Source organism: Corvus kubaryi, unplaced genomic scaffold (genome assembly GCF_017639235.1).
Source record: "Corvus kubaryi isolate FWS band 111438036 unplaced genomic scaffold, C.kubaryi_AGA036_p1.0 69, whole genome shotgun sequence".
NCBI classification, from domain to species: domain Eukaryota; kingdom Metazoa; phylum Chordata; class Aves; order Passeriformes; family Corvidae; genus Corvus; species Corvus kubaryi.
The window spans coordinates 7,101,854-7,122,744 of NW_024582057.1; the positions used below are offsets into that span (position 1 = coordinate 7,101,854).

The following is a 20,891-nucleotide window of genomic DNA, read 5'->3' on the forward strand; positions in this document are numbered from 1 at the left end:
AAAGGGCCAACCTCCATGCACTGGTCTCTGCTTTGTCCTTTCCGTCACTCATTTCATCAGAGAAGGCTCTCAGATTTGTCAGGCACAGCTGGCTGCTTGTAAATCCATGCTGACTATCGCCAATCACCTAGTCCTTAATATGTTTGGAAATGTTTTCCAGAAGAACTTGCTCTATAACCTTCGTAGAGATCAAAGTGAAGCTGACAAGTCTGTCTCTCCCTGGATACTCCTTCTCTCTCTTGAAGAATAGAGCAATATTTGATTTCTTCCAGTCTGCAGGAACTTCTCCAATTACCATGATCTTTTGAAGATAGATATGAGTGGTCTTACAGTAACTTTGGAAAGCTCCCTCAGCATTTTTGGTGAGATTACATCAGATTTTCCATCAGATCCATTGGACTTGTGTGTGTTCAGTTTGTTTAACTGATTTCTGTCTTGTTACTTGTCTAGTTTTCATTATTCCAAACCTCCACACTGGTCCCATGGGCTGTGATTCCTGAGGGCAAATCTTAGCAGTAAAAACCAAGGTGAAGAAGGTATTGAATGCCTTCTCCTAATCCTTTGTCACCAGGTTGCCTGTTCTGTTCAACAACAGAGCCACATTCTGAAGTCTTCCTTTTGACATTGATGTGGTTGCATTACTTGCTGCTCTTCACATGCCTTGACATACTTTGTTTGCTCTGTTCTGGCTTTCCTGTACCTGTCCCTGCATGCTCAGACAGTTACTCTGTATTCTTCTTGGTCACCTGTCCCTGCTCCCCCCTCTTTTTTAAGCACCATATTTTTATGTTTAATTGGGACCACCTTGTGCCACTTTTGGTTGTTTTTCTGCACACAAGGATGGACCATTCTTAACTTTGGAGGAGGTGGTTCTTGAAAAACAACCAGCTCTTCTGCATCCATCTCCTACCCAGAACTGCCTCCCATGGGATTCTTCCAAGCAGGACCTTAAACACGTCAAAGCCTACTCTCCTGAAATCCAGAGCTGTGGTCCTGCTATTTGCCTTGTTCCCTCCTACTAGTACCCTTGGGCAGTTTTGCATGTGGTTTGTGAGACAGAAGGACCTCAACATGTCTCATGGGGCTGGTCCTTTTATGGCTCATAGAGCTGTAAAGGAGAAGTCTTCTATAACCTACTCTACCTGTAAAAGATATGAAACAAGACCCAGTGACTGGGCTAGTCAGTGCTATGTCCATACACACCCAGTAATGGATCATTGCTGCGCTTTAGAATTTTCACTGTCTCACCCCTTCTCTCCTTCTCCTAACCCGATCTTTGAAATTCATCTCACCAACTTTTGAAACTTCCTTTTACTTCCCTACCTCTCTTTTTGCCAGCTGTTTCCAAAGACTTCCTAATTTAATGTATTTTTCTCCCTTATTCTTTTGGGACAGGGTCAGATTATCCAAAATCATCCTAGCCCCACTGAAATCCATATGCAATTTTATACTAGCATTTCATCCTTCCATCCTGCATTTGCTTTTTTTTGGCTTGATAACTTCTCTAACTGCCTTGTTCATCCTTTTATCTTCCCTCTGCACTTATTAGTACATGGTGCACATAACCCTTTGGGCATGACTTAATATATACACCTCTTTTCATTTCTCCTCTGTGTCCTTTCTTTTCATTACTCTGTAACACTCCATGGTAGCCCACATGCTGACTTCTAATGACTTGTGTCTTAACCCTGATTTTATTTTTAATGTCTCTTTTATTTCTTTTTTTAAGAGGACAAGCTTGAGGTATTTATAATGATTTTTTAAAATGCATTTCTCACTTTTATTTATAATCTCTTGAAAACTGTAAGCAAAGCTCTTTTTCTTTATTAATATATCATTTCTATTGTACTTGTACTCTAGCCTTGCACTGCTGGAGCTGATCTGTCTTCAGGTCTTAAATACTCTCAGACTTCAGGGATACTTGGAGCCAGGATTTTTAGTCCAATCAATCTCTGAGTGTGGGCTCCCTCTGAATGTTATCTGACATTTATTTATTTTTATTAAAGATCATCTTCTCCCTCAGGATAGGAAACAACAACACCACCAACAAAACACATATACAAAATTACACAGGCTTTGCAAAAAGTTATTTTTATAAATCTGGCTGGATTTGGGGCCATCAGTACTGTCTGTTCTCCTTGCCTTTCTTAATGATGATATAAAGACACTTAAAGAATATTTCTCTTGGATGGGAATCAAGACTCACTCCTACTGTGAGGTCCAAGCAAAAAATCGTCAGTATCTCAGCAGAAACTTACTTGGTATCACCCAGCCCCATGGGAGTTCCACATCCAGTCCTGTGGAGAAAGCCCTTCTGAGACCTCTGCTCTTCAATTTACTTCCAGGTCACTTTGCTCTAATTTCTCAGCAATATTATCAGTGCTCCTCTCGACCTCAATGCCTGAACTTGTTAGCTCATAAAAGGACAGCAGCTGCTTCTAGCATATGCCTGTCCCCTAAGCAATATGAACTACCCTTCCTGAATTGTCTTCCAGGCATAAAACCCACCTGGCCATCTTTTATTAATGTCCCCATTGCTTTGTTTAGTCTATCTGTAATTATCTCTGTAAATATTTAATGGTCACTACATTGATCTCTGTTGCCATTCTTGCTTTCTTTAATGTCTCAGGCTTGATGTACAATAAAAGAATTACAGAATCAGTTGGACAAATTATGGTCATGCAATCAGCTCCTCAGCTGTGCTCAGTTCTATAGAGAAGTTTCTGCTACATTTGGAAAGGCAAATGTTTCCCTCACCCTCCTTTCCTTAATGCTCACTGCTTTACAAGCAGTGTCTTTCTGTCCATTCAGATTCCATATCCTCACGTGTATTTGTTATTTGCATGGCAGCAGTCCTAATGCAACTGCCATCCTTGTGTGTCCAGAAACCAGAGAGAAAGGTCCTGTCCCTAAGACAAATACAGAAAAAAATCTAGAAAAACTGCGTTACCTAATTGCAGAACTGAAGTAGATCTGCCATTTCACACACTGTTACCCCCCTCCCAGCCTTGTTTTTATCATCTTTTCCTTTTGCATGCTCTTCAGGTTCTTCTTTCACAGAATGCAAAGCCAGTGACACATCTGACTTTGATTCAAAGCGAACCAGTGAAGGCTTCAGGGCAGGGATTGTCTTTCTCATATGTTGGCAAAGCAGTTTTCAAATACCCACCTTCCACGAAGTTTGTCCCCATTCTCAGGTAGCCCTCAGCAAAGTTCTGTGTGCATGATTCAGCACTGAATACTCTCAGCAGCATCAAAAATTCTCTGAGCGTGCGTCATTTTCCTTGAATAATTCCTTTTTCTGTAGTGCTGCTTCATTAACTCTCCTAACTGACAAGTTTTACCCTGATCCAAGATTTCATTTCCACTTTGAAATGTCTTGTTAGACAAGCTTCAGATCCTTCTGACTCTGCTCCATAGCTGGTTTTCACCTATTATTAATGAAATGGTCAGAGTTTAACAATCCCCATTTTGGTTGCTAATATCATTGCGTGTACTAGAGGCTATATCAGCAGCTACACAGATGTAATTTTATTCAGATCTGCTGTAGGATATGTACAATTTGCAAGCAAAATTGCCCCTTTCTCTACTCTTTCCTTCTTTTATTTTTTTGCAGTAATGAAATTCAAACATTTTGCAGGCTTTACTGCGAGACCCTCTTTCCAGATTATTTTTTCTTCTTGCTTGTGCTCTCTCCCTTGAGCGTCGGTAGCATTGTAGGAAGTTACAACATCTGTCTGTCTTTTCTGCTCATCTTTGAAACACCCAGGGCAGACTGTGATGGTGCTGTACCGGTTTTTAAATTTTCTTGAGCATCCAGCCAGGTGAGAGCATTTTAACCCTGAGCACCTAGATGAACTACTCCCAGAATTTTACCTTTTGGGTCACTGTCCTGGGCCCTAAAGACTCGGGTTGGCCCACAGTGGTTGTAGGTGGGTTTTATGAAAAGATGTATGTTTTAGGAGATCTGACATCATGTACTGGCATGACACATGGGGAAAAACTTATAAGGAATCCACAGTGAGGATAGTTGTAGAAAGTCTTTTTCTCAATGAACATGGAAGCCAGCTGAGCATGCTTGTTTTGAGCCATTAAAACAAAAGTACACACTGTACATTGTGGAGTTGATCCCGAATCTCTTAATAAGAGACACCAAAGCTTCAGTCTGGATAATTAAAAAGCAGACCATGTTTCATTGGCTTGAAGATTGAAAGTTTGCTTTAGCAGGCAGATTGAAGTGGAGGTGTCTGGCTGGAAAGGGATTCTAGTTTGTGTAGCTTTTCATATACCCCAGCAATCTCCAAACAGTGGCATATTTTCTGAGATATCTACACTCAGAACACATTAGAAGAATCAAAAAAGCTTCTTCAACTTGCAGTCAGGAAACTACAATGAAGGATTTTGTCTTTCAGGTTTTAACAGTTAGGTACCACACTTAAACACCTAAAAATCTGTTCTCTTAAAAGAGTCAACTTTTTTACTCCTGAATTGGAAAATGGTGTTATTTAAGCAATGCCAGGACATAAATACACAGGATTTGTTTTGGTCTGTGTGCTTCTTTCCAAGAATTTAATATACTGGTCCCATCTCTTGTCTAAGGAATTATCATTGCTGGAATGAAGCTTGGATGACCAGACCTGACCTTCCTGTTGGTTTCGGAGGCTGGCAGGTTGTTGATGGGACACCTCAAGAAACCAGTGATGGTAATATTCATTGAAGTCCTCCTTAGCTCACTTTCTAATGTTTGGGATCTCTGTTTCAAACAATGAGCTGATAATAGCTGAGCCAGTGGCACCTGGCACCATATGACCAGCGACAATTTCTTGAGCCAAATAACCATACTCGCCTCAGGGCCTTCTCCTGCTTTGTTTTGAACTCTAAAATAAATCTGTCCTTATTATAACACTGCTGCCTGGGCACAAAATCCTGCATGAGAAAGGCCCTGTTTGGTACAGAAGGGATGTAATCCTGTTGCCAAAGAGGGCTTCTAACATTTTAGAGTACCTATACAGGAGCCTGATAAAATTAATTCTCCTTTATGTTATGAAGCCCTAACTAAAATTCATGAGCAGACAGTCGGCAGGAGAGAAAAAAGTGAAAAGTCACTGTTGTTTCTTCCCAGTCCTTAGTTTTCCAGCCCTTAAAATATAAATTCTCAAATTTATAGTGAGATCTTTCTCAGCCTGTGGTGTACCTGAGTCCTCCCAAAATTATCTGTTTTAACCAAAACCAGCTGTAACTATATTTTGAGCACTTGAGACTTACAGTGGATGTTATAGTGCCATTAAAGGTACCAAACCACCAGGTTGTTCCAGACTTGAGTCTGTGTTAACTATGGAGATGGTAAAAAAATTAAGCTTTTTGCTTCTTGGTCAAGAGTTTCTGTAAACTATTAAAAGAGTTCTTCAAGCCCCAAGAATTCTTTTTCTTTGAGAAAATATAATATTTTTACATGTTTTTAATGAATTTAGGCTCTCACTTTGTCTCTCTTCTCCCCATAGGTATGTACAGGTGTGGTCCAGCCTCAGTTCAAGCCATTAAACATGGTCACGTTTGCTTCCAATTTGATTCTCCTTTCGTCTATGCTGAGGTACATATGAGAGAATTTTTACTGCAACGAATGATATCAGTGAGACCATAGTGAGACAAAAGATAGGGCTCCACTGCAATTTATGGATTGAGAAGTTACTTCATGTATGCTTCATGTCACAGAACAATCTCATCGTTATATTTTGACATGCAGGCCGGTAGGTGTGATATGGGTCTGACGAATGACAGAGATTTCTCTAATCTCTTCCCCAATATAACAAGAAGAAAAAGCTGCTCTGACTTCATTGAAACTTCAGTCTGTGGTCATTTTTCCTTCCAAGATTCAGCTATGCTGAATGAGTCACTAGCTCTAGCTGCTCATCCTCTTTGCTCACCACATTCCTTTTGGCTGCTGTGGGCCATGGAGATCTCACATGGGTGATTTGACTGACAGATCTGAGAGGGAAATATCTCAGTAAGGAGATAGAGGGCCTGGTCTGGAGTTTTAACTTCTCGTATCACCAGAGGAGGCATGCCCAGAATCGCAACACTGCAGGACAAGTTTCTCTCTAATTGAATTGTAAATAGCTTAGGACAGAAAAGAATAAAGATATTTTATCTGTTAAGCATTCCCCTCTCTATTTCTAAAGCTTTTTGTTACAAGAAATGTGTAGCAGTGGTCTCCAAATCTGAATGACCTCTCTGTAGCCTTGTAAAGTTTACACTCTCTGTCATTCTGGAGCTGTGAGTAGTAAAATTCATCTCAGCATATGACTAATTTTAAACATGAAATTTCAACATGAGTAATTAGTGGGACTTCAAGTCAACATGACATTATTGTGGGGGAGATAGGCTGACTTCTCTTCCTCTCTCTACTTCCATATATCTCAATCTTCTTTCACTTAATTTCATAGGTGAATAGTGACATTTTTTACACAAAAATGGAGAAAAATGGAACCCAAGTGGTAGAAAAAATTGACACAACCCATATTGGCCAGCTGATTGTGACCAAGGAAGTTGGAGGTGATCGAATGATGGACATTACTGCGGAGTACAAGTTCCGAGAAGGTAACCTGAAATGGGCTGCAACCATATGCATGTAGACTTATCTCAGTCAGATCTTGGATGATGACTTGGAAACCTTTGTCACCGAAGGAGCTTCATGAACAGCTGCCTAAGTGCCCTCTGGAATTCTTTATTTGTAACTCCATCCCAGAAACACTGCAGATGCCTTGATCTTAAGGCACAAACAGAGCACAAACTTTGCTACTCAGAAATGCTTTAGACTAAGTAAGTTGTAGTGAAAATAAAGGCTAGTCATGGAGCAACTCAAAGCATTCAAAACAGTTCAAGGCATTCTGTACACATGTTTAGACATTTCTTATTCAGGCCAGAGGCTCACACAGAGTAAACCAGTGCAGATGTATTAATAGGAATTCAGCTACATCAATTTGTCTGATATGGCTTTAATACCAACTCCCTTGGTAGCTGTGAAGTTCTCCCACTGCTAGTGTTACCCCAGGAGGGTTCACTGCCCTCATCCATTCCTTTCAGCTACTCCAAACCATGGAAGACACACCATTGTGATCAGTAGGTGGGCCAATGCTGCACTTCCATTTCTTTTCTAAATCTGGTTTTCATTCATTCCTAGGCTCAGATGAGGAGAGACTGGCTCTCGAGACTGCTGTGATGTATGGTGTTAAAAAGCAAAGTATCCAAGATACCACATACCAGCCACAGACAGATGTTGAAATGGACTTCCAAGCACAAAAGGCAGTCCTTGGCAATGACTTTAAAGTCACTATAACTTTCCGGAACAAGAGTCGCAACTCCTACACTGCTACTACCTACCTTTCAGGCAACATAGTGTTTTATACAGGAGTCACAAAAAGTGAATTCAAGAAACACTCTTTCAGTGCAAAACTGCAACCCTCTTCATGTAAGACTTGCATAGTTGTTTTATGTGTTATTAACTGCTAGGTTTTTCCTGTGTTATTAACTGTCACCAATTTTTCCACCCATGGGTAGAGTCAATTCTAGTAGCTATGGGTAGGATATTCTATTGGGTATCAGAAGGATCCAGTCCCTATTTTGGGCAGGATACCAGGATCATTTAAAGCTGAGGCTGTTTTCTTCAGGCTGTTTCTCCCTGCGTAATGCTCTTTTACACCAAGCTGCATGTCTGGGAATTGTTAATTTTTCTTATTTAGTACAAAAGAAAGCAAAGGAGCACAGGTATTAAGATGCAAGGTATTGTTTTTCCTTTGAATTCCTTTATTTTCCTAGCAGCATCTCAGCAAGTGAAGGGGAAGTTCCACAGGGTGTCATGTACAGAGACAAAAAGGCGAATTTTTTGTCTTATCTGGTAGAAGCTGACAAGTTCTGAGTAGATTCAAGCGAATATCTGGCTTTGGAGGACTGTGTGATTCAGGATTTTGTATTTACAGTGATCTAAAAGGTTTATATATAATGAGAATGTGCCATGATAGAACAGAGACATTTGTCAGCTGGGCAGGAAACCCAAAGGTGAGTTATCTTTACAGTTACAGCATTCACTTTTCCTAGTGCCCTCTGGAATGCGCTAGGGAGATCATGCCTCCCACTTCTCATCAGAGAAGCAGTTCCTGGCAGACTAACTCAGGAGGCTGTGGGCAGGTTTTTGCACTGCTCAAAGTAGAGAAGAGGGATGGTCTCCTTTTTTAACTTGGACATAATCTATCTGTTTCCTGTCAGCCATTGCAGCTGCAGTGTATTTAGGGCCTGCTGTACTTCCAAGTGCTACCTAGCAGGCTCAAGCAACAACTGACTGCCAATCACTTGTTCTCCTGACAGGCCTGTGTCCTTGGTCAGTACTTCCAGCTCAGCAAAAGTAATGAGAACGTTGTCTTACAGAGGCGAAGTAGAGGATCCTCCACTTGAGTTCCCTGCTCAGGGAGTCAGCAGCCATGACTTTGCCTTCTAGGCACTGCTACTGGGCAAATCAATCTTTCTGAGCGCAGCAGGAAGGGCAGGACTTTGGGACCCCGAAGGATGGGCCTCCTGAGCTGGGTCTGCTGCTGCATCGCAGCAACCCTGGCTGACCTCTGAGCTTTCTGTCTTGTCTACCTCATCCCAGCTCAAGAGACACTGTGAACCCTCTTTCCTCAGAGGGCGAGTTTTGTCTCAGTGAGATGCCTCCATGGGATCACCATTCCTATCAGGCCACAAAAAAGCCCACCTCTGCTTTCTTCCTAACTTTGAACCTCATCTGAAACTGCACATTTTATTTGGAGCTGAAATATATTCTGCAGAAAATAGAAGTCCACTGATAAGGATCTACTGGTGAAGGTTAATAAAACTTCTTTCTCTGGTCTGTAACAAAGCCCTGAGAGCTGCTCGCTGATTCTTTCTAATTCCCTGGATCATTTGCAGGGGGCCTGGAAATGGGCACTGAGTTGTTCCAACATATGCTATCAAAACACAGTGTGAGGGTTTATAGTGACTTACATCAGATACTGCAAAACTTTTGGAGACTTGAATAGGTACAGTAAAAAAATTCAGTTTCAATAGCCTTGGTCTAAATTCTGTACGGCTTCTTTGATGAGGGAAAATTCAGTCAACTTGTAGGAGAAGTGCAAATACCTGCTACATTTTCTGGCTGTGATTTGTGCTTGGTTCCAGGACTTATTTATGTCTGCTCTTGCATCAAAGGTCTGTGTAGGGTATTACTACCTAAAATACAGCTTCTGCAGTGCTTTGAGGGTCACCTGGCTCATCTCTGCAAGAAATGAAATGAATAGATGTTTAAACATCACTGAGCATCATAATTCATTTTTTCTAATTCAAGTAAATGCTTTGAAAAAAGCTTCTTGAAATTGTGCAGGAAACTCTGAATCAAGTGATGCTGAGTGAACACAGACTGGGGAGAGGCACCTGAAAGAACAGAACATGTATTTTTATGTATGTGTACCAAGAGTAAGTCCCCATCACTGCTTCTGGCCAATGAGACATTTTTAACGTTATTCCCACTTTTCAAGGTGGAAACTTGCTTATATCTGAGCTACAGTCATCAACTTGTGGGGCACTCTGTCCTGCAATAGGACAAAAACTCCTCACAAATTACACCATTTCTGAAGGTGATACATGAAATTTGAGCATGAATTCTTTCACCTTTTCCTTGGAAAGAAGTACGTGTGGAATCAGGAATAGTGTCTGAGCAGGTGGGCAGTGTGAAGGGAGGCAGTGTGATTATCTGCAAGTGCATGAGAACACTCTGTCAGGGGTGTAGTGGGAGAGTACCTTCTGAGGCACCCAAGCAGGATTTGTAAGCTTTGTTCAGGGCAAGAAACATGTGTGTGTGTATGTGTGTGCATGTGTATATGTGCGTGTACACTTGTGTGTATACACATGTGTGTGTATATCTCTATATATGTATGTATGTGTATATGTAAATACATGTGTGTGTATATGTGTATATATATGTGTATGTATATATACAGAAGTAGCAAAGAATTACAAAGAATTACAATGCAATAAAGATGCATTGAAGGCATTCTTCCAGCCCGTACTACTAAAAGAATGAAGCAAACTAAGTTTTTAAACAGGAAACGAATGAATGCTTTTCAGAATAATGATTAAAGGAATTGTGTGGGTTGAAAACATCTTTGAGGATTTCAATAGCTTAAATCTTCCAGTGACTTCAAAGGTGCTCTTGCATCTACTGAGTCATATTTAGTTTTCTCTTTTTTTTTAAAAGACTGTAAGGCAACTCAGTGTTGTGTCTCCCTTGGCTTTCCCAGATGCAGTAAGTGGTACTGGCAACTTACCAGCACAACCAGTGCTAAGGCGATGGAAATCTATTCTTTTTTTTCCCCTGCAGTGATTAAATTGAAACAGAAGAGTTTGTCTTTTCTTCCATTGTAAAGTAAATTTCTCTTGGTTTGTAACTAATTATTTACTTATTTAATTCTCAGATGAGAAATACCTTGCCTGATTTATAATTTACAGTTAAGGGTATTATGGGAAATTCTTTTACACAAGATAAGAAGTGAGAGGGAGGAAGAAGGAGCACATCAAGTCAATTTAAGGCTGGCCTAGTAAATCCAGGTCAGGTGGCCACCAAGGGAATAGCTTTGAAACCAAATCAAGGAACTGGTTTTGATGTGAGCGGATCAAAAGAGTGAAAAGGGGTGAATGTCATTTACCCAACTGAGTTCAATTATCTCAGTGTTTACAGTGTATGTCACAAATACAATACAAATAATGGATAACAGTAATCATCATAGGTAGCAGATGGGAGATCTTGATGTGTTTACTACAGTTATAATGAATGTTTATAGAGAGAAGAGCTCCAGGTCTGTATATTTTTCCTGGTCAGTTCGTTAGCAGGTTTGATTCTCTGCACCAAATTCTCACACTATTGTTGGCCTGGGAATTGCAGTTCAATATAGTTAAAATTAATGATTCCCTTCTTCTCAACTGTCTAGCCTACAGGGACTTGTTCCTTCCAATAATTATTGTCAGAGAGCATGTGAACGCTCTCTGGAGGGCATGCTGGTGACAGGAAGACCTTCTTGCTAAATTTCACAGGCAAGTCCAGTGTAGAACAAAGGCAGACATCCATTCATGTCCTGGAGAGCAGGTGATCTCCCAGATAGCCTGCATGGGTTCACATCCCCAAGTTGCTGCTCTGGTGGCATCCCTGTGCCAAGAAGAAAGGCAAAGAAAACACAGGAATAAAGTGAAATAGCAAACATTTACAGGAATGACACTCAAAAGCTGGTTTGGACCTTTGTGCCCAGTAGATATGTGTTTCCAGCCTTCCTTCTCACTTATTTTGTGGTAGCACCTAGAAACCTTCAACAGTCACCTGGGCCCATGCTGAGGGTACTGGGCAAAGGCTGTGCATAAACCCCACCCTTGGCCCTGGGAGCTCACAGCCTAAATGGAAAGAGGGAAAAATTAGAGGGAATATGGTTAAGTAAAGAAATGAAGTTAGTTTAGGGGAAAAAGATCAAAGCCGTTCTTTGACTCATAGTTCACCTTTTTTCCAAGGCACTCATGTAACTGGCACTAGCCATGATGGGAGGAACAGTTAGTGATTAGATTGCTTCAGATGACTTTTTTCTTTCCTGTGTCTCCCCTCAGCCAGCTCTTTTGACATTGTGATCAAATCGAGTGAGTACATGAGTGACCTGCTGGAGCAAGCCTCCTTTCATTTCTTTGTGACTGCACGGATCAATGAAACGGGGAAGATTCTGGCCATGCAGAAGGCGATAGTCCTGGAAATTCCCACCCTGCGGATCAAGGTAGCTCAAGGGTGTGGTGGAAGGGATGGCTGTTCTCTACAAGGCTGTCACGCTGAATCGTGGGGTGGAAGAGTGTATGTGTGTGTGTGCACATTGGAGTGTCTAGCAGAGACCTTACAGAGCAGTGGCTAGCTGGAGTGTGTGAGGGTATATAGGTGCATTATATAATGTACTGAGTGTCCCTACACTGAAAAGACAGGCAGACAGAGACACTGGTAGTAAATACTGCAGTGATCTCAGTGGAGGAAAGAGGCGAAAAGATCTGAGAGAGCTGAAGACACTCAAAGGGTAAGAGAGATTACTCACTCAAGTTCTTTAACTACTTCAAAAGTCTATGCTATTTAAATCAGCACAGCACAGGGGCCTCTTGCTGAAGAGTGAGGAACACTGCTGTTGAAGTGATTTTGCTGGGAGAGCTTCTGCAGGTATCGTGGAAAGCTTCTCCAAACTTCAATGGGCAGCATTGATTTGGGACAATGTCTTAGGATTTCAGTGCTTTGCTGCCACTCTGACTGTACTGTCAGTGGTGTACCCTGAAAGCTGAAGCATTTCTGCAGACAGTGGTGTGGTACCCACGAAAATGGAGAAGAGTAATGCTTGTGATACTACAAGGAGCATGTGTTGTATGGCAAAGACAAGGCGGGGATTTAAACTTCTCAGTTCATAACTGAGCATCCAAATAAATTGCAGTTTTCAAAAGCACCAAACCTTCATCTGCTTTCAACGATGGAATTTGGATCTGCTTTTTTCCTAACACTAGAAAAAAAAAATCAGAACACCTGTTCAGGAAGCTTTATATAAGCATGAATACAGCTTTGTAAATTCAGGACCTCGAAAAAAAATCTAAGTTTATCCAACTTTTCCCCTCTATATATTTACTTGAACCAGTGCTCAGGTTTCCATATAATAATTTATGTAGCAACTGCAGCCTTATGCAGAAAAAGCTTTTTAAAAAACATGGATCAAAACTATGGCAAAATTTGCCAAAAAATCTACTCGGTTTCATGGTCTTCAGAAATACCATGATGTTCTGATCAGGTAATTGCATTTTTAAACAAAATGGTTTTGGTTTACTGAGCATTCTAGAGAGGACGTAGACAAGACAGATAAACTCTACTTCAAATACCTATCTTCAAAACCCAAATTTTAAAAGTAAAGAATTCTTTCAATTCAATACTTAAACAGAGCGTCTTATACATCATCTCAGATGTTCAACTTCAAAATAATTTATCCTCCCTGCTGTCCTGAAGAAAGGATTTTTAGCATATAGGATAGGCTGTTGTCCAAAACCTGTGTTTTCTAGTCAAACTAAGTTTCTCTCTTTTCTGTTTCTTTGTGATATATGAAAATACACTGAAATTTTAAAAGCTGGATTTTTTAAGATGTGTGTGTGTGCATGTGTGAGCATGTATTGATAGAGGAAATGTTGATTTATTGCTTTTTAAAGAAATTTGAGAAAGTTTATCTGTTTAGTTTTCTTGTCAAGTTTGTTCAGTGAACGTGACTGGCAGACCAAATTTCTTAATGTGAGAGTGAGAAAGAAGAATGAAAAATGTATCTCCCTCATGTCTTTGGATACACCTTTGATCTTTCTCTGTTGATCTAAGCAGATTGTCAGACTCAACAACTGAGGAAATTACACCATATTCTAACCTTGAGACCAGGTCACAAAAATAGGATCAGCAAATACATATCATGGTCTCAGCTGCATGTGAGACTTTGGGATGATTTTGAAGCACACCCAGTGATCTTAAATGGTCAATTGAAATAAGGAGGATAGAAGATCTCTAATCGGGCCAAGACTTCCAAAAATGCCACTGATTTCCTTTTGCACATTCAGATGGTCAAATGCTGTTGAGAGCTTAGATGTATCTCCTCCTGTTCTCCAGTCATTTCATTGTTTTTTGGCACAGAGCAATCCCTTAGACCAGAGTCTATGCAGCTTTTTGCAAATGTCATACTTCCTTAAAACACCACTTCAAATTTATTGACAAGATACTTGTTCTTCTTAGTTACCATTCTCAAGGCCCTTTAAATCAGTTGGTGGGCCATGAAGTGGGCTGGCACATCTGCCAGCCATAAGTTGAAAACCCTTTCCTGAGCAAAACAAATACATATATTCTGTGAGAAATGCTGAATTTTCAGGAGGGTGGAGAACCCCAAATCCCCATATATGTAGCCTTTGTTTAAAAACACATTTGTTTGGAGGTTTACTATTTTCCAGTGCTTTTGCTTACATAGGGTTTGGAGGAAAACTGGCCTTCAGGCCTCCATAGAGCACACGTGCAGGGTTATAAAGCCTTCAGAGCATGAGAAGAGAATGCAAAAGCAAGGGGAAGATGGGCACGACATTTTTGAGGGTGCAACCACTGTACCCTACTGTTTCTAACTTAGGATCTCCTCTGGAGCTTATGTCCTGAGCAGGTCACTTCAGTGCTGCTGAGGAGGCTGAGGAGGGGGGCAGAGTCTGGGAGAGAGGCCCCCTCAGCTGGACTCACCCCCAGTTGGGCCGTCAGCTCCAGAGCTGTCCATGCAGATTTCTGGTTTTCTATGGAAATGAGGGCCTGCCTCTTGATCTGCCATGTGGTTTGAGGGAAAATTACAATGGGTGGAAAAATGCGCAGTGGTACCTATGAGCCCAGCCAACAATTTTCTTCTCACTCAGCTTCCTTTGCCTCATGCTGTTTCTCTGTGTGCTCCATTCTTCTGCCTTGCCAGTACTGTGTATCTGTTATTAGGAGTTTCTGGTGCATTATCCTTTCCTTGTCTTGCAGACCAAAGGTGAACTGGTAGCTGGTAAAGAAACGTCTGTGATTGTAGAATTCACCAATCCTCTGAAACAAACCCTGGAGAACGTCACACTCCGCCTCGAGGGACCTGGTGTGCTGAGAACAATAAAAAAGCAGTTCGGGTAGGGAAGAAAGCACAACCAGCTGGGAGTTTGTCCCCTGCCTGCTCACAGTAGGAGCTCACAGGAGACACTTAACTGATGCTGTGCTGAGTAATTTAATTCAAACACTCTCTCTGTACTTTAAAATCCAATACACAGGGGAGCTATAGGTCTCAACAATCAGTAGAAGTCGGGCTATCCAGAGAGATTGTGAGAGCATTTCATCTGTTCAGTACCAGGGTTGGAGGAATGGGTAGTGTTTGTAGGTAGCTGCTAGCATAGCCCAAGTTTACTTTTTCACTGTATTACATTATTTTTAGCACTTGACAATAGCACCTACAAGCCGCTATCACAGAGAGGAAGATTTATCCTACGCTTGAAGTGTTTACTGCCGCTCACTCAGCGTGTGCAAATTGAGTCCTGTGCTGTTTTTTGGAAAGGGCTTTTCTCCGCTCATGTTAATCATGATTATACAAGAGGTTCAGGTACCTCAGATGATCTTTTCAAGCTTATGTCAAGACACAAAATGTGTGTTGTTTGCAGAGCCTGCTGGCATAACTGTGGCATGTGTGTGAGCACACAGCTCCCCCCAGTAGCTCCACTGCACAGGGCTGCCCTGGCATACAGGTGTGTTCCCAGCACAGGGCACTCCCAGACCTGAGGAAAAGGAAAGCCACCTTCATTATTTTCAGCGTCACACGTCACGCTGACACCATGATACCCCTACGCTAAGCAAGTTGTAAATCCTCTTTCCATTTGAGTTCAGTGTTATGATCTTAGCATTAGCCAAGGGTATATAACGGAGAAACTTGGAAAATTTTGAGGCTATTGCTTACTCCTGGGCATCTATCTGTCTGGGCTTAGTATCTATCATTACCTGAGCTGATGGTCCCCAGGTGTGTGCAAAAGGAGTTTGAAAAATTGCCAGTGCTTCAGCAGCTTCATAAATTGTCAGCATCCTCTGCAGCCGGCAGGGGAGGCCTGAGCTTGACTACGCCTGGGACAAGGATAAAAAGATCAGAACCAATCTCCAGAGTGGAGCTGATAGAAAAATGACTGTGAAAGGGCAACATACTGTGTTTGCTTTGTGCACATGGTATGTCACAGGTGCTGCTGAGCATGACTCAGCATGGTCCACAAGAGTTACACAAGTTGTAGCAATAGCCATCATTGCTGCCCAGCCGTGCCAGCCTCCCCTGTTGTTCTGCATCCTTTTTGATCCAAAAGCTGCTGTGGACTGCCCTCACCTTCAAGGATGCAGAAATTATCAGGTGCATCAAAGGCACAAGAGTTACAGGAGAAAAATGACTCATGGAACACACGTCATTTTCCTTAGAGTCACCATGTTTTCCCCTTTTCAGTAATGCCCTTGGCAACATTTAAAATGGAAATGGATCAGCTTAGTCATTTTAAGATTTAACTTCTCTGAGATGAATGTAGGATGCAGGTGATACACACAGAGGACAGAGCAAGGGGCAGTTGTAGTTTATTTAAATAATAATCACATTTGTCTCCATGCATTCAAAGTGATAAATGGCTCCAGTGTGGTGATGGCTCAGCATATTATACAGAATCATTCATCACTGAGTTCTCTCCCAGGAAAATCAGATCAGGGTAGCTTTACCCCATTTGCAAAGAGAATTAAACACATTCTAGGCTTTCCCCAACCTTCCAACATTTCCCTGTTTACCAGGGACTGTTTCATATGGGGTGGAGCTATTACAGTTCTTTGTGGGGAAAGGTTTTTTGACCTCTGTGTACTTTTAAGGTAGCTTTTCTGTATCACTTGAGCAGCTCCACAAAACTGGTCATGTGTGACCCGGCTGATACAACATTACTCTGGCAATGTAACGGCCTGGGGGCTTCAGTCTTGACCATTCATAACGTCTATATATCGATATAGATATTGATATTTAGTTATTAGGCTCAGACAGATGAGGAGCATGAGTTATGGAAAAGCCTGTGGCAGCAGCAATTCCTACGTGGGGCATAGTCTTTGCATGACAAATGAGAATTAACCAGGCAGTGATGGATAGCACTAAAAGGATTATAGCCAAGCATACTTTCACACTAGCAGGTAAGCCATTTTGGGTGTTTCTATATGTCAAAGCTAAGCTAGTATTAGCATTTGTAGTGAGAAGCAACTTGTTTTAGAATTAGAACAGTAGAGAGGCAGGAAAAGGTAGGTTTGGTTTCCCAGCACAGCTGTTGTCTTCCTGCATGTGCACACACACACACACACACACACATACACATATACATACACTCACACATATATATATGTACTGAGACGATAGCACTAGAAAACAAGGATGGTAGTGCTACCCTCTCTCACTGGAGCACTGCAAAGCTGTGGCCTAAAAACATTAATCCTTAGAGAATCTGACCCCCCAACTGCTCAAGAAGTGCTCAAGAAGTCGGCACAGCAGACCTGTAGAATAACTTCTTCACTTTCCATTCAGATAATTCCTTGCAGATAATTCCCATAAACTCTAAAAGATATTTTATCTTCTTCAGCATTTGAAGTCATTGTTTTATCGTGATGCCATTTTAGGGGGCATCTGGTGGATGCAAGCCAGCCAGCCGAGGGGAACAGAACCTCTCTCATTGATAACAAAAATAAAAAGAGGGAAAACACTTGCTGGAAGTAGTCTGCACATGCTCACATCAAAAATATGACCTTCCTCTGCTTGTTTTTTCTAAAACTGGGTACATGCCCCAAGGTACCTCTATCTGTATATGCAAAATGCAATGCAGTGCCATGTAGAGATATCTAAGGTAACCTCTAAGGAGCTGGAATACCTGTCATTTTACCAGGGGCAGGCTTGCACTGAAGAAAATACTCAGGTGGGAGGATTCCAGGCTAGCTCATTTAGAGCTAATTAAGGTTTCTTGTCTTGTGGCAGCTTGTGCTAAGCCTGGGCAGACATTTCTGTCCTGACCCTGGCATAGGACATGGCACCTGAGAACCAAATCCTACCAGATGAGAATTTGAAACAGTGACTGATTTACAGGCTTGCTTTGCTCTCGCTTTGTTCAGTTGTTTTCAGGACACTGTAGCCACATGAGATAAGAACACTGCTTGAACTCATAACCCTCTTATTTAATGCTGAGGAAAAAATCATTCATTGTCATAAATAGCTCCCCACTACATTACTTTGTCCATTGGTTCCTTTGGAGCAGTTGTATCCCAGCATCCCCCAAACACAATCAATCAATCAATCAAAAAATATCAGCCTTCAAAATCTGCACAGAAAACCTTGTGAAAGCACTGAGAAAACACAGAAACCCAATACCTGAGGCTGTCCATGCATCTTAATTGTAGCAAAAAGAAAAATTGAAAATCAAGAGCATTGGAGAATACTGTTGTTTTATATATGAGTTATCAGGAGTCATAAATAATGTAAAAGAATAACCACCAGCAGGACTCCCAAGAATATTTTGTCTTGTTTGTATGGACATGAAGAAGTCATCTGAAGTGGCTGCTGAAGAGATCTGCTGATGTTACCCCTGTGGCAGGGTGGTTCAGGGTAGGAATGGCAGAGGGGTTCAGCATCTCATCAGCCCTGCATAGGGTTCACAGGGAATGACCTGGACACTTCATAGCAAGGACTTATTTAACCATTTAAGGAATCACCATCAGGCTATAGGCTATAGTAAACAGGAAAAATTGAATGATAAATTAGAAAATATATATGTTAGCTATAAAGAAGGTCATTCTGAAAGTGATCATGAGAGGAAGTGACAGAAAGCAGAAGAAAATGGATTCATTTCACAAATTTAAAATTAGCTTGGAGGAAAGGCTAGACAAGACTTTAGCAGGGTCAGTTCTGAGGAATAGAAGATAAGAGAGTAATTTATATAACACTTATGAGGATGAGATAAAAGATTTGAGACATGTTATACTATCCACCTTCAGTTTCTTCAGTTGTGTGTTAGGCTGAGAGCACTGGCTGACTGATCACAATATTGAAACTTTTCTTTTTTTATTCAGGAGAATCCCGATGAACTCTACATTGACCTGGGAAATAAAATGCATCCCAATGAGACCAGGTTTACGAAAGCTGATTGCAAGCCTGAGTTGTGATGCTTTGAGGCACGTGTATGGTGAGCTGAATGTCCAGATTCAGAAACCATGAGCCAAGGTGCTGCCTTCTTCTCTCATTTAGCTGTATTTCAAACTATCATGGTATGGGGTGGCTGAGGGAGAGGTATGAATCTGCTTATTGTTATTTTTGTCATCCTTGTGCTGAAAAAATTTGATAAAGCAAACTAATTGGTATGACTGGGAAGAGCATAAAAAAAGCACCTGGATGCCAAGTGATTTAAAATTAGATACATGTAATTAAAGGCAATTCTAGGTCATATTATTCCTGTAGTTCACTTGTATTTATGGTCCTCGGCATTAGTGCTGCAAGGGAATTTGAAAAGCTCCATTCGCCACAGTAATCTGAACTTTAGTTTTAATTAAGGCCTGATATTTCACTGAAAAGGGAAGAAAAAAAATAACCCAGTGTTATAAATTCTTAGACTGAATTACACAGAGCTATGGTAGATCATTCAGGCTGCAATAGAAAAAGGTATTTCTAGCTAAAGGGTCTGCTTTATCTTACAAATTAATAGTGTTCTGGTTCATGGAGAGCTCACTTTGCTGGCAGCATCTCTCAGGATGTTTTATCTCCAGAATATTCTCAGCCCCTTGTTTCATCTTGCAGCTTCCCTATGCTGTTTCTCCTCCTCTTTCATGTGTGCAGGCACCCACACATACTCGCTTCATAGCCTCATCCCACCCTGTATGCTGTTGATATGTTGTTCCTCTACTTTGCTGGATGAAAATCCAGAGTTTTTCTGCCTCTGCTCAGAGTTTATCACACAAAACCTGCATTTGCTGGTCATATCTCTTGTGTATGATATGTTCTCTCCTCACCCTTCTCTGCCTTTTTTTCTCTCCTGAGCCCACCCTGTAGACCCATTTCCCATGAGTATGTCAGGGGTGTTTGCTGTCCCACAGCAGTCCAGGCTGGCAAATGGGATGAAGGAAAGCAGAGTGGAGCAGGGAGCCTGAGGGTCTTCTCCTGACAGTCCCACAAGCCTAGCCAATACCCTGCACTGGAGCTGGGTGAGACTGAAAATATCGGTATGAGTTTAGATTAAAACATGCCTGAAAGTTTCCAAGAATCATGGCTAAAGCAGAACGAAGATCTGTAACATGAGTAACCCCAAGAATACAGAAGGATAGAAACTCATCTGGGAAGGGAATAAAGATGTATCCTGAGAGCTGCAGCAACTCCTCCCCTCTGGCCACAGTGTCCGTAAGAGCATATTGGGTATTAACAGCACGGGGGAGCCAGCTGAGCTTCTAAACTTAAAAGAAACCTCTTGCTCTTTGAACACTGGGGCTTTACTGTATGGCCGTGTCATTTGGTGGTCTCAGTGAAAAGCAAGGGAGATGCCTTCCCTTCTGCTCCTCTTGTTGCTACACATTGCCCATGGTACTTCCTGCAAAACCTACAATCAGCTGTTAAAGTCTTGGGAGAGGAGAAATGCAGCTGCTCTTTTTACTGAAATGTGGGGAACAAAGCAAAAATTCATACCACCTCATATACTCTGGGAGTACCCCAGGATCCAGGAAACCAGGCTTTTGGGGGCTTTCACTTCAGACATGGAAGCACCTTCATTTTATACAGCTTATGTGACCACATTAGAAACTTTGCAATGTCAAAGTCTCCCATATAAGTCCTGTGGGGTTGAAGAGACTGAACAGTGTGTTGCCAGTGCCAGGTGACAATCCCTGTTAGGTAATTAAGCAGTCTTACCAAGGTCTACATCTTCTAATAAAATTATCCATTTTGTGCTCTTGCATATAAACCTGCTTTCTATTCCAGACATTTTATAAATACAGTGTAATAAGAATTTAAAATAAAGCGCGTCTGATTGCACTTGTGTGTTGTGTTCTGTATTTTGATCAATTATTTCTACATAGTAGACACCAGCTGCTGCATCTTCATTGCAAAAATTTAAAAATTCACTTCTGAGCCATGCTAATAACAGTGTCTTTTTTGGTGCTAAGGAGAAAAACTTATATTTATTTAAATGGAAAAAAAATTTACAGGCTCAGTTTAACTCTTTGCCTTTGTTTTTCCTTCTGTTTCAACAACTGACTACCTAATGAATTGGAGAAGGTG

The 20,891-nt window shown here is 41.4% G+C and overlaps 1 protein-coding gene across 5 annotated transcripts in view; it reads left to right on the forward strand.

Moving 5' to 3' along the window:
- F13A1 (coagulation factor XIII A chain) overlaps positions 1-20,645 on the forward strand; it is a 61,296-nt gene extending 40,651 nt beyond the window's left edge. For all 5 annotated transcript variants that reach the window (XM_042049026.1, XM_042049027.1, XM_042049023.1 and 2 more), the window contains exons 9-15: positions 4,600-4,703; positions 5,502-5,590; positions 6,444-6,597; positions 7,181-7,468; positions 11,656-11,816; positions 14,591-14,727; positions 18,701-20,645. In XM_042049026.1, the coding sequence (XP_041904960.1) occupies positions 4,600-4,703; positions 5,502-5,590; positions 6,444-6,597; positions 7,181-7,468; positions 11,656-11,816; positions 14,591-14,727; positions 18,701-18,845 (1,078 nt within the window). In that variant the 3' untranslated portion in view covers positions 18,846-20,645. The remainder of the gene's footprint in view (positions 1-4,599; positions 4,704-5,501; positions 5,591-6,443; positions 6,598-7,180; positions 7,469-11,655; positions 11,817-14,590; positions 14,728-18,700) is intronic.
- Positions 20,646-20,891: the final 246 nt, after the last annotated feature.